At 40.2% G+C, this 14,809-nt stretch overlaps 1 protein-coding gene across 4 annotated transcripts in view; it reads right to left on the bottom strand.

Annotated features, from left to right (window-relative positions):
* Positions 1 to 2,379: 2,379 nt before the first annotated feature.
* The window catches only part of nlgn4xa (neuroligin 4 X-linked a), an 80,133-nt gene continuing 67,703 nt past the window's right edge, over positions 2,380 to 14,809 (bottom strand). For all 4 annotated transcript variants that reach the window (XM_028572163.1, XM_028572164.1, XM_028572162.1 and 1 more), the window contains 3 exons: positions 14,250 to 14,435; positions 10,329 to 11,118; positions 2,380 to 6,336 (listed from right to left, as the gene is read on the bottom strand). In XM_028572163.1, coding sequence (XP_028427964.1) covers positions 5,430 to 6,336; positions 10,329 to 11,118; positions 14,250 to 14,435 — 1,883 coding nt within the window. In that variant the 3' untranslated portion in view covers positions 2,380 to 5,429. The remainder of the gene's footprint in view (positions 6,337 to 10,328; positions 11,119 to 14,249; positions 14,436 to 14,809) is intronic.

Below are 14,809 nucleotides of genomic sequence, written 5' to 3'. Positions count from 1 at the left end.
TCTGCAAGCCATTACTGCTACATCGCTTTCTCAACACTTAAGTGCATGGATATATTGACTCTGAAGATTTCATATTCATCTATTAAAGCTCCAGCTACCCAGGGAGGGGAATGCAATCAACTGGCTTTGCCGCTGAGGTATTTACATGCATTTTAATTTGTGTTTGTGGAACACAGCGGAGGTTCTTTCTGCAGCTGCAGGCTTTTGTGTGACGTTCCAACCTGTTCTCACTCCCAAATCATAAAATAGTGACGCTTGGTCAGTGGCTCTCAGCATCGGATACCAACAATTTGCACCTGCATGAATTTATGGTGTAGTGTCCTGTATTGTTCAAAACATCACACGTGTTTGGGGATGCTTTTTTAGGAATCCTGTACATCTCAACAACAAATCTGTAGAGAATAAAACCTTTTTAAAAGTCTACATAAATCTATCTTTATTTTGCATGCTCCTGTTGTTTTCTTTAACCCCCTGATGTTGCACACTTCTTGTTTTTTGTACATGCTTTGAACCCCCTGAACGATTATTTTTACTTCTTTTGGAGAGTGAATTGTCCATATTTTTTGAGGTGGACAAATCTACCTCTTCTAAATATTGGGCGGGACATGTCCCATGCTTCCCCCCCAAAAAAAATCTGCGCCTATGCTCACACGCACACACAAAACCTGCATCTCTGCCCACTCCCATTTGGTGCACTACCTTGTCACCGTGGCGATCGATATACCTCAGTAATGGCTGCCTGGAGAGCCGTGCTCTTGAATGACAGCTCTGGGGCGCCGTGGTTGAGTGATGGAGCGCTTCTGCCAGGTTAATTAACTTCCAGTTGAGTCTCCAGTATTTGAATTCAGCCACCGACACCTCCACAACATTACCCTAAGCATAAAAAACACGCCAATTAAAGAGGGTGCCTGCACATTCACGCTGCTTTGTTGGCTCAAAATAAATATTCATCTCAGTGAGTATAAGGCTTGTTTTCTGGATCATATATTATGGATCAAACATATTTTTGCTAATTAAAAAGAGAGTGTTACCCCCATCTTTATACATCAGCCTTCACTTATTTGGGAGCTTTACAAATGTCACAAGAGATCATATAGAGACATTGACTGCGCCTCAGTAACTGTAGATTACTATTAAAGATTTCAATTTTCCCCCTGTCACATCAGGTTTAAGTCAAAGGCTAATTTGCTTGGCTTGTTGCAAAAGGGATCGATAGATTGAATAGTGAGAAGGGAGGTAGGGTGGTGGTAGTGGGGAGGATTCTCAGAGCTTGGAGTATTACGGGGAGGCACGGAGGCAGCACTCTTTGCTATTCAGCTCAGAAGTCTTGTTTTCCCTTACGGAGCACAACAGCAAATCACAAAGGGACGAAACAGTCAAAGAATTTAGCTTAGCTGGCAGAGCCCAAACTGTTTGCAGATGCAATTCAATGTTTCAAAAAGTTCCAAGTGCGAGATTGCTGGCATTGATCGAGTCAAACTCAATAAGGGGCAAACAGCTGCATCGCAGCAACGAGAGTCAATCTGCCTTCTTTGAAAATGAGGGTTTTCATTGAGTCATAGGAAAAGCTGGAATGCAAACATTCAGCCTGATCAATATCCCACATATGGCTCACATTTGTTAGTTAAACTTACACTGTCAATTCTCAAATGCAGGCTGTTCTCATGAACCACTTGTACATATATTGAATATTTAATGCACTGGTATTCCTCATATTATTACTGTCAGCAGTACATTGACTGCAGCTGTATAAGAGGGTGAAGATCCTTGTAGGGGGGGGGCTTTCAAGCTGGGAAGCGGAGTTCATGTTCCAGAAGAAGTTAAGGAGAATACATAAGACTTTCACCCAGGAAACGGCTCTTCATTGTACGTCTGATATAGTCTTCTTACTTACAGTTTGGTCCACATGAAGCCCTAAAAAACCAACAACATTTTTTTAAATCTTAACTAGTCTTTTTGGTGTCTAATCTTAACTGTCATCAGCGTTTAATCGGCTTAACTTAACTGTAAAGACCGCTAAACTTAATGCGTTGGTCGTCACATGACCCCAATTTCTTAAGATATACATGCATACGTTTTCATTCAATATCATACAAACCCATTAGAATGAGTTGATACTGAAATACAGACTAGCAAACCACAGAATGCTGTGATTAACCAATCAGAATCAAGTTTTCAACCCAACCGTGTAATAAGAAATTATAAAGCAGGGAGACAAGTATAAATATCAAACTGACATTCACATGTTCAGACATCTAATCTCATATACACACACAACCATTCAAATCAAACCCAATTCAATCTTCAGTGTTAGTTTTTTCTCTTTTTTTTTTTAGAAAATACTGTGATATTTTATTCAAAAATGTTGCAGAAAAAGTTTATACAGGTGTCCAGCCAGAAATATCTCTATCATCACTTAAGGCAAAACCGCAAACAAAAATAAGACAAACTAAGGATTTTTAAAGTCTACATTTAAACCCTTGTTAAGTTAACTGGTTTAGGGACCAAATGGCAACAACAAACCTGTTATAGAATTTACAAATGTAGCTTAAAATCTTCTGGATGTACTTCCATTTTCTTTTTGTAATAGGATGCAAAACGGAAAAGAGAATTAATGGTTACTCTTGTTGTAATTTTATAATAATATTAATATTTACAGTCATTCACTTGCTTTTGTAACCCAAAATATCACAAGCCTGGCACAATACTTTACATATTGCTAGCGTATGACAATTTAAAATATTTAACATATATTTCTTTACAAACATCTCCAACTAATATTGGTACAAAAAATCCACTGCCTTTTTTATTTCTAAATAATACATTGCTGGTCACATTGTAAGCTCAGGCAGTGCTGAGATAGCAAGACAGAAACAAAGCCCACAAAAAAAACTATCGGAAGCGTAACAGGATGATAAAAGGTGATGGAATCAAGTCAGTCCACATTCTAAGACAGGAGACGTGTCTGAAAATGAAGAGTAAAGCTCTTCCCTGGACGTGCAGTGTCTGAAATGAGGAAACAATACACCGCATGAGACAGTACGGTGTGATGTTTGTGATAGGACCTACAGGCGCTACAGTGTGCAACTCTCCGAGGATGGGATTGTGTTCGCATTTTGGTCGTTTTGTGAAAAAAAAAAAATGAAACACAGGTTGTGATCAGGAAAAAAAGAAGACTGTTTGGATATATTTACACGCAGCTAAACATAAAAGCACAAGCTGTTAAAACCCAAGAGATCTCGGCCAAAATAAAAACAATTGTAGAAGGTATGGAAACTGAGACCGGCCGTGTTTGCAAGTATGTTTTTAATATCATCAAAAGATCACAAAAGATAGTTTTCTCTTATTATTCATAATGTATATCAGTAACTGCATTCAAACGGCCCAGCCAGATGGAGCTGACCGGACTTTTACTTTGGAAAATCTCTTAATTGATGCAATAAAAATGCTTCTTTTTTTTTCTGTATGTAGTCAGAGATGTCCTCGACTCCATCCTTTTTTTGCATTTCGAAATAAAGTCAAAATGTTGAGAGTAAAGTTGAACTTTCAGTGTAAATATACGTAAGCATAAGAAAAAACAATAAAATTAAAGGAGGGAGTTGTTTTTTTTGCATTTAGAGAACAAGGTTGAAATGTATGAATGTCAAAAAAGTAAAAATTAAATATTGAGAATATAGTTGAAATACAATGTAGAATAAAGTCAGAATGCAGAGAATAAAGTTGAAAATTGACATTTTTTAAAATGCAAACTAAATAAAAAGTCCATCACCCTCCCCTTGATCTGGCACATTTGAACTTCTGATCTCTGATAAACATTTGAACTAATAAGAGGAAACAATCTTTGGATTTTTCTCGAATTAAAAAACATAATTACAAGATAATTACAAGGACGGCCGTTCTGGGCTTCCGTAAGAAGAAGCTCTTTTAATACAATTTTCTCTTTTAGATTTTTTAATTTCCACGCACAACTATATACCTTTTTTTTTTTTTTTTTTTTTTTTTTAAACAAAGTTTTCATAAATACATTTCAGGCTGGGGTGTAGAATTCTGTGCCCAAGTCAGGAGTCTGAAGCATGAAGATTGTTTCAGACGGTCAATTGTTGCTTTTCAACAACAGTTCTTCCTGTTGTGTATTTATGGCACAAAAGCCTCTCTCACAAAAAAGTCACACTGAAACTGTTCATATCATATTTTAAGAATATTAATAGTCATCCCCTGTTCGCCTTTTTCTTTTGGTAAAACTCCTCGACAAACCTTCAATGAAGCTTGGCTCCAAGTAGAGTTATTACTATGGTAACATTCACTTTGAATAAGTTCAGGATCAGTTTATATATGCTTTTCAAGAAGGCATGGTAGCAAAATAGCATCTGCTAAGTCTGTGCTTCCCCACAGTCAGTCACTCATATTTCCTTTGCGAGGTTACATCGAAAAGGACACGCAGCGCCATCCAGTGGACAGGGGCGGAGCCAGATGTTGTAAACATTGGGGACTCAGCCAACAAAACATTGGGGGCTCGGCCGAAAACCTAGGGTGGGGTAGATTTTCCCCAGTTACGGCAGATATGTGCACTATTTTTCAAGAAATTTGATAAATAAATGCCTAAAAGTCTGTACATCATACAGAAAACCAGATTGTAAGATAGTTAGCCGAGGAAAACGTTCATCCTGTCGAGCCTATGTCCTGTTTTGTATCTAATTGTTCGCCAACTGTCTTCATCATTCTGAAATCAGAAAAAAACCAATGTTGAGGATGCAACACAGTCTCTCTCCCAGCACAAAAAAATGACGCTTGGTCAGGGTCCTTTGGCGTTAGTTAGTTACTGACGCAAAAAGTTTGCTTTAGCGTCTCAGTCAGACACAGGGGTCTTTCAGCTAATTCAAACGTAATCCCATCTGATATTTGACATTCTGGGTAAGTCTTTGCCGTCATTTTTTAACACGCTTTGTCTTTTTGACCCTTGGCAGTAAAGGAAAGAAAAGGGTTTACGGTGAAAACAGATTAAAGGAGTCAGGGTTAAGATTAGACGCTAAAGGGTTTTTGCGTCGGTATCTGACGCTGAGAGCCACTGACCAATGTTGACGAGTATTTAAAGAGTTGGGAGTGAGAACAGGTTGCAGGATGACACATTTTTCACTCCTGCCATCTAAAAAGGGGCAAGAATTGTCTGATGTTACCATTTGTTAAGGCTACATATCGTCGGTAGGGTAGGAATTTAGCATAAACAACATTACCAATCTTGAAACCTATTTTTAGAAGAGTTCACAGAATGAATGCTGAACTTTTTCTGCATTGATTTTGCCGATCCAGTCCGAGAGACTGAGGAAAAGTTACACAAAGTTGAAGTTATCTTAAAACTCTAGGTGTCAGGGCTTTGGAAAAAACATTCTGGGCTGATCCCCCCCACCGCCGCTGCGCCCCTGCCAGCGAAGCTATACCCGCGTGGTGGAGTGGCCGTGGGGTAAGTTGGTACTGTTCTGGCTGCCCCCGAAAGCATTGAAGTTGTGCAGAGGCTGCATGCCAGCCAGCGCGTTGGGGATCATGGTGATGGTGCTGGGCGCCATCAGCGGTATGTCGTCGGGCGAGCGGCGCAGCGTCAGCGTGTAGTCAGGAGGGCAGGCGAGGCGCAGCGCATCGTGGCTCTGCAGCGACTCACACTCGTGGTGGTGCTCGTGCTCCAGCTGCTGCTGCTTCATCTGCAGAGACATCAGCTCCTCACTCTGCAGGTGGGCCACGTCGTTGGCATTGGCGTTGGTGGTGGAAGGCGTGTTGGTTGGCGCCAAGTTGCGCTGCGGCGTCGGGATGCGCCGGTTGGTTTCGTGTCGCCGCTTGTCTTTCTTGTAGTAGAGCGCGGCAAAGGCCAGGATGTTGAGAAACAGCAGCGAGGCTCCGACTGCGATGGTGACGCTCAGCTCTGTAGAGTAGTCCCGCTTGGTTTCTATAACAACGGTCGACTCGTCGGTCAAATCACCGCTCTTTCGCTGGTCAGTGGTTTGTTTGGTGTTTGTGGGCGGGACCCCCGGGTGCCGTGTGGTGGACGGCCAGTTGTTTTTGCCCGGGAAGCGTTTGGTGTAAGGGTACGGGGTGGTGTCCTGCGGAGGGATTTTGGTCGTGGTGGACACGTATTGGAAGAATTCGTTGATGTTGTGCAGATGCGGAACCAGTTCCAACCAGAATGCCACCTTGGTTGCGCGGTAGTGGTCCCGCACTCGCGGTTTGAGGCCGATGTGAAGGTACAGCTGGTCTTTGGGGTTGTACTTGGTCCAGGCCACCTCCTCGAAGCGGTTGGGTTTGGTGTGGATGAACTTTGTGTCCTGCGGGACCGGTTGATTTGGATCCCTGAAACAGAAAAAAAGAGATGAATATCAAAAGGAGACAAAATGCTTTTTATGTCCCTGTAAACTCTGGAGTCATACGAGTGGTTTAAAGGTGAAAAGGCGAGAAAAACGTTGGAGAAGGCAACTAAATTGTTGAGAAAAACACGACCAGAACATTGGAAAAACTGGAGTTGACAGAAGCGAACGTCAGAAAAGGTGACAAAAACAGTGAGACAATGTCAAAAACGTTGGGTAACTCTTTTTTATGTACCTGTAAAAGAAATTAAAAAAATTAAAATACATGATGAAATATAAAGGAGTAAAAAACTAAACAAAATGAATAAATATGAAGACAAATAGATACAAAATATTACAAATACAAAAATTTGAAAAAATATTTGATATAATTTTTTTCTGTATATTTAAAAAATACATTTTGATATAATATAAATTAAATTATTTACAAATTTACAAATAAACTGATTGTTTTTGCTTTCTGTCTTTATGTTTCCACATTTATTTAATCTTTTATTTATTCCTATTTATATTTCCACATTTATTTTCTTATTCTTTTACAGATGTATTCTTTTGTTGGCACTCTTATGACTCTATATTAAGCTTGGGCTAGATAATATAAGGTGGTACTTTACTCCCAATCAATTGCGACACAGTAAACATTTGTTAAAGGGGCATAAAAAAAACAAGAAACATACTAAATATTACATTCACCTTCATCCCCCTTTTAAAACACAATCATTATTCAATTCACTTAGCACTAATTCCTGACATTTCCAGATGAGTCATTACTCCGAAAAGTCAAAGCCTTTCTTCTTGTTCCTTTTCAAAGCTAATGTGATTCGACACGACTCTGAATCTGAATGTTTGAGCTGACAAAATGTTCTGCGTGTTTTATATGCAGATGACACATTTCCAGGTGTGTTGTCACATTTTCTTAGTCCTAAATCACAGCCTTGGTGTTATTGTCCTGCAGTTTGGAGGAGAGCTGCCTCTCCGGTGACTTTGTTTCATTAACTCTGGAGCGGTGAGGGGGAGGGAAGGCTAGACAACAACCTTGGAGTCGACACACTGGAGGTTTGTGTGTGTGTGTGTGTGTGTGTGTGTGTGTGTGTGTGTGTGTGAATACTCAAGAGGAGGGACTCATTTTGAATCATGCATTGCATTTTAGGGGGCACCAAGGAACACTAATGCACTTCTGCCTCTTTTTACTCCACTACATTCATCTGAGAGTTGAATGATTTAATGATCAAAACAGAAAAAAACAGAAAAGTAGGGACAGGCAGAACTTCTGGACGTAAAGTGAGACGAATAAATGACAAAGAGAACTCAGACTAAATACACGAGGTAACAAAGTGTTTGTGTAACGAGAGACAGGTGACATGATGAAATTTCTGACTAATCAGACCCAACAGGGAACAAAGCTAGACAAAGACACGAGAAACCCAACACTACAAAATAAAACAGGAAGTAAAGCATGCAAACACACAGAGGAATAGATCTACGAAAACAAAACAGAGAACAGGGAGCAAAAGAACATTTATATCATGCCTGTTGAATACATGTTGTGTAGAGTTTTTAAAAAGGGGCAATTAATTGTATTTTAATTGCGATTTCTGATCCTAACGATCACAAAATGAAAGTAAATGTAATCGAGAAAAACGATAATTTTGCACGGTATGTTTGGCAGGTAAATTACAGTTCAAGTTGTTATCATTGTTAATTTGAACACACTGGAAAAGGAGAATCACATTGAGGGCCAGATTGACATGCTTTGATTTCATTGAAAAATATCTAATATCTTTGACTGTATTACTGCATGTTGCTTTTTGACATTTTTGTAGTTTGTTTTTTTGAAATTTCAGCAAGCCAGCAAAAAAGTTCCTTAGCCATCATAGAATTTAACAAATCCTGTGGGCCTTGAGTTTAACACATGTGGTTTAGGTGCTGAAAATGTTCAGGGCCCCAAACTTTACAAGTGTACCAAATGTCATGCTTTTTCACGTATCACCTGGGCCTTATTCAGTCTTAAAGTGATTCTCTCATTAAAAAAAGCTGGGCTGCCTTTCAACTGGTGGCTACATATGGAAGCATACATATGGCTGTGCTAGAATGTGGTGGGCCTGTCATCTCAGCGCAAACGTATGCTGGAACAATATGTACCTCACTCAGCTCGAGGCCTTCCGTGCCCATTGAAGTGCAAAATACATGTTTAGCTCGCATATGTTTCCATCCAGCATCCAATCTGTTGATAATAACCCTGACTCTTGCCATAGGTTGAGATACTAAATATGTTCTCCTTTCAGTTTGACCGGTGTAAGAAGACAGAAAATGCACAGATGCAATATGTGGAACAGAGGCTTTCATGTACTTACCAAGGTAATGTATTCAGTGCTAGCGTGTGCCAACAGAGCAGCTTTGACGTTGGCCAAAGCTAAATTGCGAAGCTTTTCATTTTTTGTCATACGGTGTGGACGTGGAAAGGCGTCGAATTTCCATGTTATGCCGTTAGAGCAGCACTTTCCAGAGTTTTGTTTGACTTTTTCAATCATAAAAATACATGTCAGAGCAGCACTTTACAATCCTTTTCACTATTACTTTTCGCAGTACGTTTCACATAGATGCAAGGGCATAACTTTGGGTTCAACATCGGGGGGGGTTGAGATCTCCACTTTTTGAATCAAACACTGAATTTCCTGCATTCCAGTGAATGTTTCTGCAGCAACTTATGGTGGAAATGTCTTTATTTATGTAAAGGCCAGTTTTTATTATTGGGGGGGATGTAACCCCCCCCTCCCTATCAGCCCTGTAAATATGCCTATCCGTAGATGTATGTAATTGGGTGGGAATATGTATCATGTCCAGATTTGTTGAAAAATGGCCATTTTCACTCGCTGCTTTATTGGAAGCACATTAAAAAAAAGAAGCAAGATAAAAGAGCCTTCTCAAAATGTCTCTAAGGCAGCCAATCCCCCCCGATCAGGCAACAGAGACAGGAGAGTGAACGCTGCAGCCTCTGAAGCTGATCAAGACTGTATTTATTCAACTAAAAGTGAATTTTCATTGTGACTGGGCTGCAAACACCCTGATACGTAATATCAAGGTGCGTGAAAAGAAAACGTGATCCAAATATAAACAGTGAGCAAATCCTCTCATCAAATCCTGCGTTGCCGCAGCACCAGGGGAAGGATTTGACTTGTTTTATTAACCTCCACTTGATCTCTTTGACTCATGAGTTAATTAATAAAACACTAATCATAACAAAACCTTCTGTTGATACCCAACTCCAGATCTATATTTGGAATACCAGATAGTTATTCCCTATAGGTGTAAAAGGTCATTTGTACCTCCGCCAAGGAGTTTATGTTTCTGGATTGTTTGCTTGTCTGTCAGCAGGATTACGGAAAAACTATTGGCCTGATTCTCATGGAAAGTGTTGGCAAAGGTGCAAAGGAAGAACCTATTAAATGTTGGAGTGGACCCGGATCACTTTCGTTAACATGGCCAGATAGGGCATGGCCTAGGTCTGTGCTCTCCGAGCGTCCTAGTAATAATAATAAGTATTCTCCATGCGATTGAAGTAAGTCAAGCAAGAGCACTGTAGTTTCCCTGATTCTATTAATTAATACATTGGAACGTTGAACTTGAACAACCAAAAGTATTTGCAACAACCACTGGAATACTTTTAATACTAAAGAAACATTGAAACATGATCATTATATAGCAAGGCCATTTACATGATTTCTAAGCAGATCATGGATGTTTTCTTTCAATGGACAGTGTAAAGTATAAGTTACACTGATTACAGAAGTGTGAGATTTTATGTTTGCATTTCAACTTTATGCAAACAACGCCCCTCTTCTCGAAAGTTGCTGCAACGCTCCCAGAATGCATTGCTCGGCTTGTAGGAATAGATTGTCATATGAATGATGATATAACATTCATACAAAATGCAAGAAAACCCAACGAAAGATAAGGACAAAGAAAGGGAGCACTCACCCTGTTTTAGCAAAGTTCGTCCAGTAGGTCATGACGACAGCACTCAGCATCACGTCGTTCTTCGAAAAGTTGCAGTTGAAAAGATCTGTGGGGCCGATCATGGGGATCCCAAAGACGTAAGGTACTTCATCGCCGTGCGCCGAGTCGGCCCAGCTGGGCTTCATGTCGCTCTGACAGTGGTGGTAGAAGGCGTAGAAGTAAGTTGGTGAGCCGTACTGAGCGTGCAGGTCCGCCGTGGCCACCGCCGGCGCCACCCACTGGTGATCGGTGAACAGAGCCACCAGAGTCTTGCGCCGGGTCTCTGGGTTCTCCTTGTCCGCCCAGTCCGTGTACATGAATTTAATTGTCTCGCGCAGAGTGTCCTTGCCCTCCGGGTAGCCGTAAAGATGATCCACAAAGTCCGACACGGCAAAGTCAAAATCATTGGCAGACACGCCGTCCTCGCTGTCCACGATGCCGTCCACAAATTTAAACCCCTCGCCCTGATTGACCCCCAGCATGATGTCGTAGTTGAGGAACTCGCCTTGCTCCATTAGGATTTGGGGGTCGTCTGGGATTACGTCACCGTCAATCACAGGCCCGAAGGCGATGTGGTACTTTGCAGGTGTGATGTACTGCTCGATCAGCTCCTTGTAGTTCTTGTTCTGCAGACACTCCACCAGGTCGATGGTGTCCAACATGTTGCAGCCCACCTTCTCTGCCAGGGCCCGCGTGTACTTGGCGGGCTGGTAGTTGACCGCCCAGCTGGACAGCGCCGTGCCGCTCTGGATGATGGCTTTCTGGAACAGATCTGAGATTGGAGACACAAAAACAAAAGAAATAGACACATACGTTCTTTGTTAAAAAAAAGTGACAAAGACATCGGGAAAAAATGTCAAAAACAACAGAAAAAACTCTCAGACGCTTAATTTTCTTTATACTTTACACTTTAGGTCTATATCATTTACAAAGACACAACAATTCCCCCTAACGGCAAGCATATGGTGCGATAATAGTTAGGAAAAATTTCCTTTAAAACAGCCCACAATGTAAAATGTTTGCTGTTTTATAAAACAAAACCTGAGGCAGTTTTTCACGTCCTGGAATATTGATAGCACAGCTTCCCGGACTGTCAATCAGCAAGTAGGCCACAACACACTGGGAACACTGGAGTTCTGGGTGGTTTTTGTTTCAGAGAGCTATTTATACTTGTGCAAACACACCGCGGCGGTGACTCAACCAGGCCGACTTGAAAAGTATGTTTTGAGCACACATTTCCCACAAGGCCTAGTTAGAAGTGTCTGCTGTCGCAGTTAGTCGAATGTGGAATATCTTCGAGTCAGATTACAACTATACATATGGAGTGAGAGCTTTTCATCATCTTGGTATGTTTGCCGTCGCTATTGCTGGCGGTAGTCCTGTCTTCATGGCACCCTAACAACAACAGAGCTCTAATTTTTAAGAAACAAATGCAAAAAGAAGCATTTATAAGAATTAGGGCTGTCAAAATAAATGCGATAATAACGAGTTAACACAAATTTTCTTTCTTTTTTTTTAAGATTACTTTTTTGGGGCTTTTCCCTTTATTGACAGTGGATAGACCAGAAAGGGGACAGAGTCGGGGGGTGACCCGCAGCAAAGGGCAGCGGGTTGGACTCGGACTCAGCCAACATGGGGCGAACGCTCTTACTGGGTGAGCTAGAGGCCGCCCCGATGTAACACAAACTTGTCGCTTTCTCCGAGGATCTGTTGCTTCTTTTAGACATTAATTTCATTGTTTTTTGTGTGGAAATGACGCTTGTCAGTGAACACGTACCATAACAGTTTTTATGATCTTGGTTTGTTGGTAGAGCTCCAAGTTGAAGGAAGAAATACAAAAGGATCAGATTTTTTTTACACTTTTGCCGATATTTTTCTCGTTATTTCCCAGTTGCTTCTTTCGACTTTTAAAAAGTAATAAAAAAATATCACAGCTTACTTTGGAAGCTAAACAACAACAGACATGATTTCTTTTGAAAATATTTTTTACAACAACCTGAATATGAAAACTCGGCTTCTGAGGCAATTTCTGAGTCTCAAAGTCGGTTAATCTGCCAAATTCAGCTTTTTGTGTCATGTAATTACAGTTTGAAAGGCAGTTTCCTGTCTTTTTGGTTTGGCACACAACGAAATGTAGTGTGAACCTAAATTGATATGCGGGCCGGATCTAAATTGGCGAGGGGTCAGATTTAGCTTGCGGGTTTGACACGTGTATAAACATTTTTTTTGTCAATTCTTTGATATTTTTTTCCACATTTTCCGACACTTATGTCACTCTTTTGGACATTTTTGTTGCTTCTTTCGACTTCTTGGTCCCTTTTAATCCAAGCTTTTTTTAGGCTTTTTTACGTTTTCAGCGCATTTCCTAATGTTTGACACTTTCATGGCACTTTTGTCGTTTTTTAAAAAGTTTTTTGTCATATTTTCTGACGTGTGACACTTTTGCCGATGTTTTTCTCCCCTTTTTCTCCCATTTTTTTTCCCTGTTTCTCCCTTTTTTTCCTGAGGAAAATGAAAGGGGTTTATTCCTGGGGGAGTTTGACGCTTGTGCTCAGCAGATTTAAAGCTAATCCACTCATTAGATTATATCTTGGGTTGCAAAGCTGCATTTCTCCCTGAAGGGTTTCTTCTTCCGTAGCAACATGCAAATTACGTTTCATGGCAATTTGCCTAATACATTTCAATATTTCTTGAACACAAGTAGAAATGTCTTCCTGTTTTCCTGATGGTCTGTCTACAAGACCACAACACAGTCTGGTTTTGGATTTAAAGAGATATTTATACATAGGGCTGCAGATTATTTTCATCAGTGATTTATCTAACTCTTACCCCCAAAGATGAATCAATCAACTATTACATAAACCGCCAACTATTGTGACAATCGATTAATTGGTTTGGGTAATTTTCTCTGATTCCAGCTTGTTAAATGTGAATATTTTCTAGTTTCTTCACTCGTCAACGAATCCATTAATGCAGAAAATAATCCGCAGATTAATCAACAATGAAAATAATGAGTCACTAAAAGCAAAAAAAAAGCAACAAAAGCATCAAACAAAATTGTCAAAAATCAATTAAATAAGCAACAAAAGCCACAAAAACTTTGGAAAAAGAGACAAAAACGTCACCATAATCGACAATGGTCAAAAAAGGTTCAATGTAACTTTAGCGCATTCCCTTGATGAGCAAATATATAACACAAAATGAGAAGATTGGCGTGTGAGCGTATATCCGTGTGAGCACATCTGTGTATCAGAATATCTCTGAAACAATGCAAAAAAAAAACAGACAAAATGGCAAAAACAACACAAACATTGGAAAAGGGTAAAAAAGAAAAACGTAAAAAAAAACTTGAAAAAAGCACCAAAAATGTAGGTGAAAGCACTGAGAAAAGCATCAAAAACATCTAAAAGTGATAAAAAACGTTGAAAAACAACACAAATAATTTATTTTCACCTCTAATTTCATGTAACTTCTTCTTGCTTTTAGTTATACATTCCTTGATGATCAAATATATAGCATAAAATTGTGTGTGAGCGTATGTCTGTATGAATTAAACTTTATGAATATGCTTAGAACTCTGTACTCTCTCTCTCTCTCTCTCTCTCTCTCTTTCTCTCTCTCTCTCTCTATATATATATATTTTGAGCGTATATAGAGATATGCTCTGTGTGAGCGTATCTGTTTGAGCGTATCAGCATTTGAGCGTATCTCTGTGTGAGCATATCTCTGTTACCGTATCGGTGTGTGAGTGTTTCTGCATGTAAGTGTATCCCTATGTGAGCGTTTCTGCGTGTGAATGTATCTACGTGTGAGCGTTTCTGCGTGTGAGCGTTTCTGCATGTAAGCATATCTCTTTGTGAGCGTATCTGCGTTTGAGCGTATATTTTCAGCATGTAGACTTACCTTCTGAGTAATGTGAGAGGGTGAGCAGGCTGACGCACGATGCTCCGGCCCCCGAGCCAAATATGGTCACTCTCTTGGGATCTCCTTTGAAAGCCTGGATGTTTTCTTTGATCCAGCGTAGAGCGTGTATCTGATCCAGCAGGCCGTAGTTGCCCTTGGCTGCCTGGTCTCCTGTGCTTAGAAACCCTGTATGGATGAAAACAAACAGGATAGAAACAGATCGCAACGTTACCCCTGAGAGCTTTCTGACATTGATTAATTGTACACTAAGAGTTCAAAATAAGAGTCTCCAGGCCTAAAAGCCCCCTAACATGTGCCCTTCACTGTTAAACATAGTTAAATTGATAAAAATGAAGAACTCTCATCTTCAGTATTTTATGAAAATGTAAGGTTGTCCTCTCTATATAATAGCTTTATTATTGCATTAGAGTTGTATTTCTTTGAGGGTTTTAAAATAACTTCTTCCCTCAGTCTCTCTTACTGGAACAGCAAATCAATGCAGCAACCCAACCTATGTTATGGAACTTAAAATAGAAACATCAGGCAAGCGCAAAAATTTT

The sequence above is a fragment of the Perca flavescens genome, chromosome 24, assembly GCF_004354835.1.
Source record: "Perca flavescens isolate YP-PL-M2 chromosome 24, PFLA_1.0, whole genome shotgun sequence".
Classification (NCBI taxonomy): Eukaryota; Metazoa; Chordata; class Actinopteri; order Perciformes; family Percidae; genus Perca; species Perca flavescens.
Note: the sequence above shows the minus strand (reverse complement) of the source record. Positions and strands in the feature narration are given on the sequence as shown.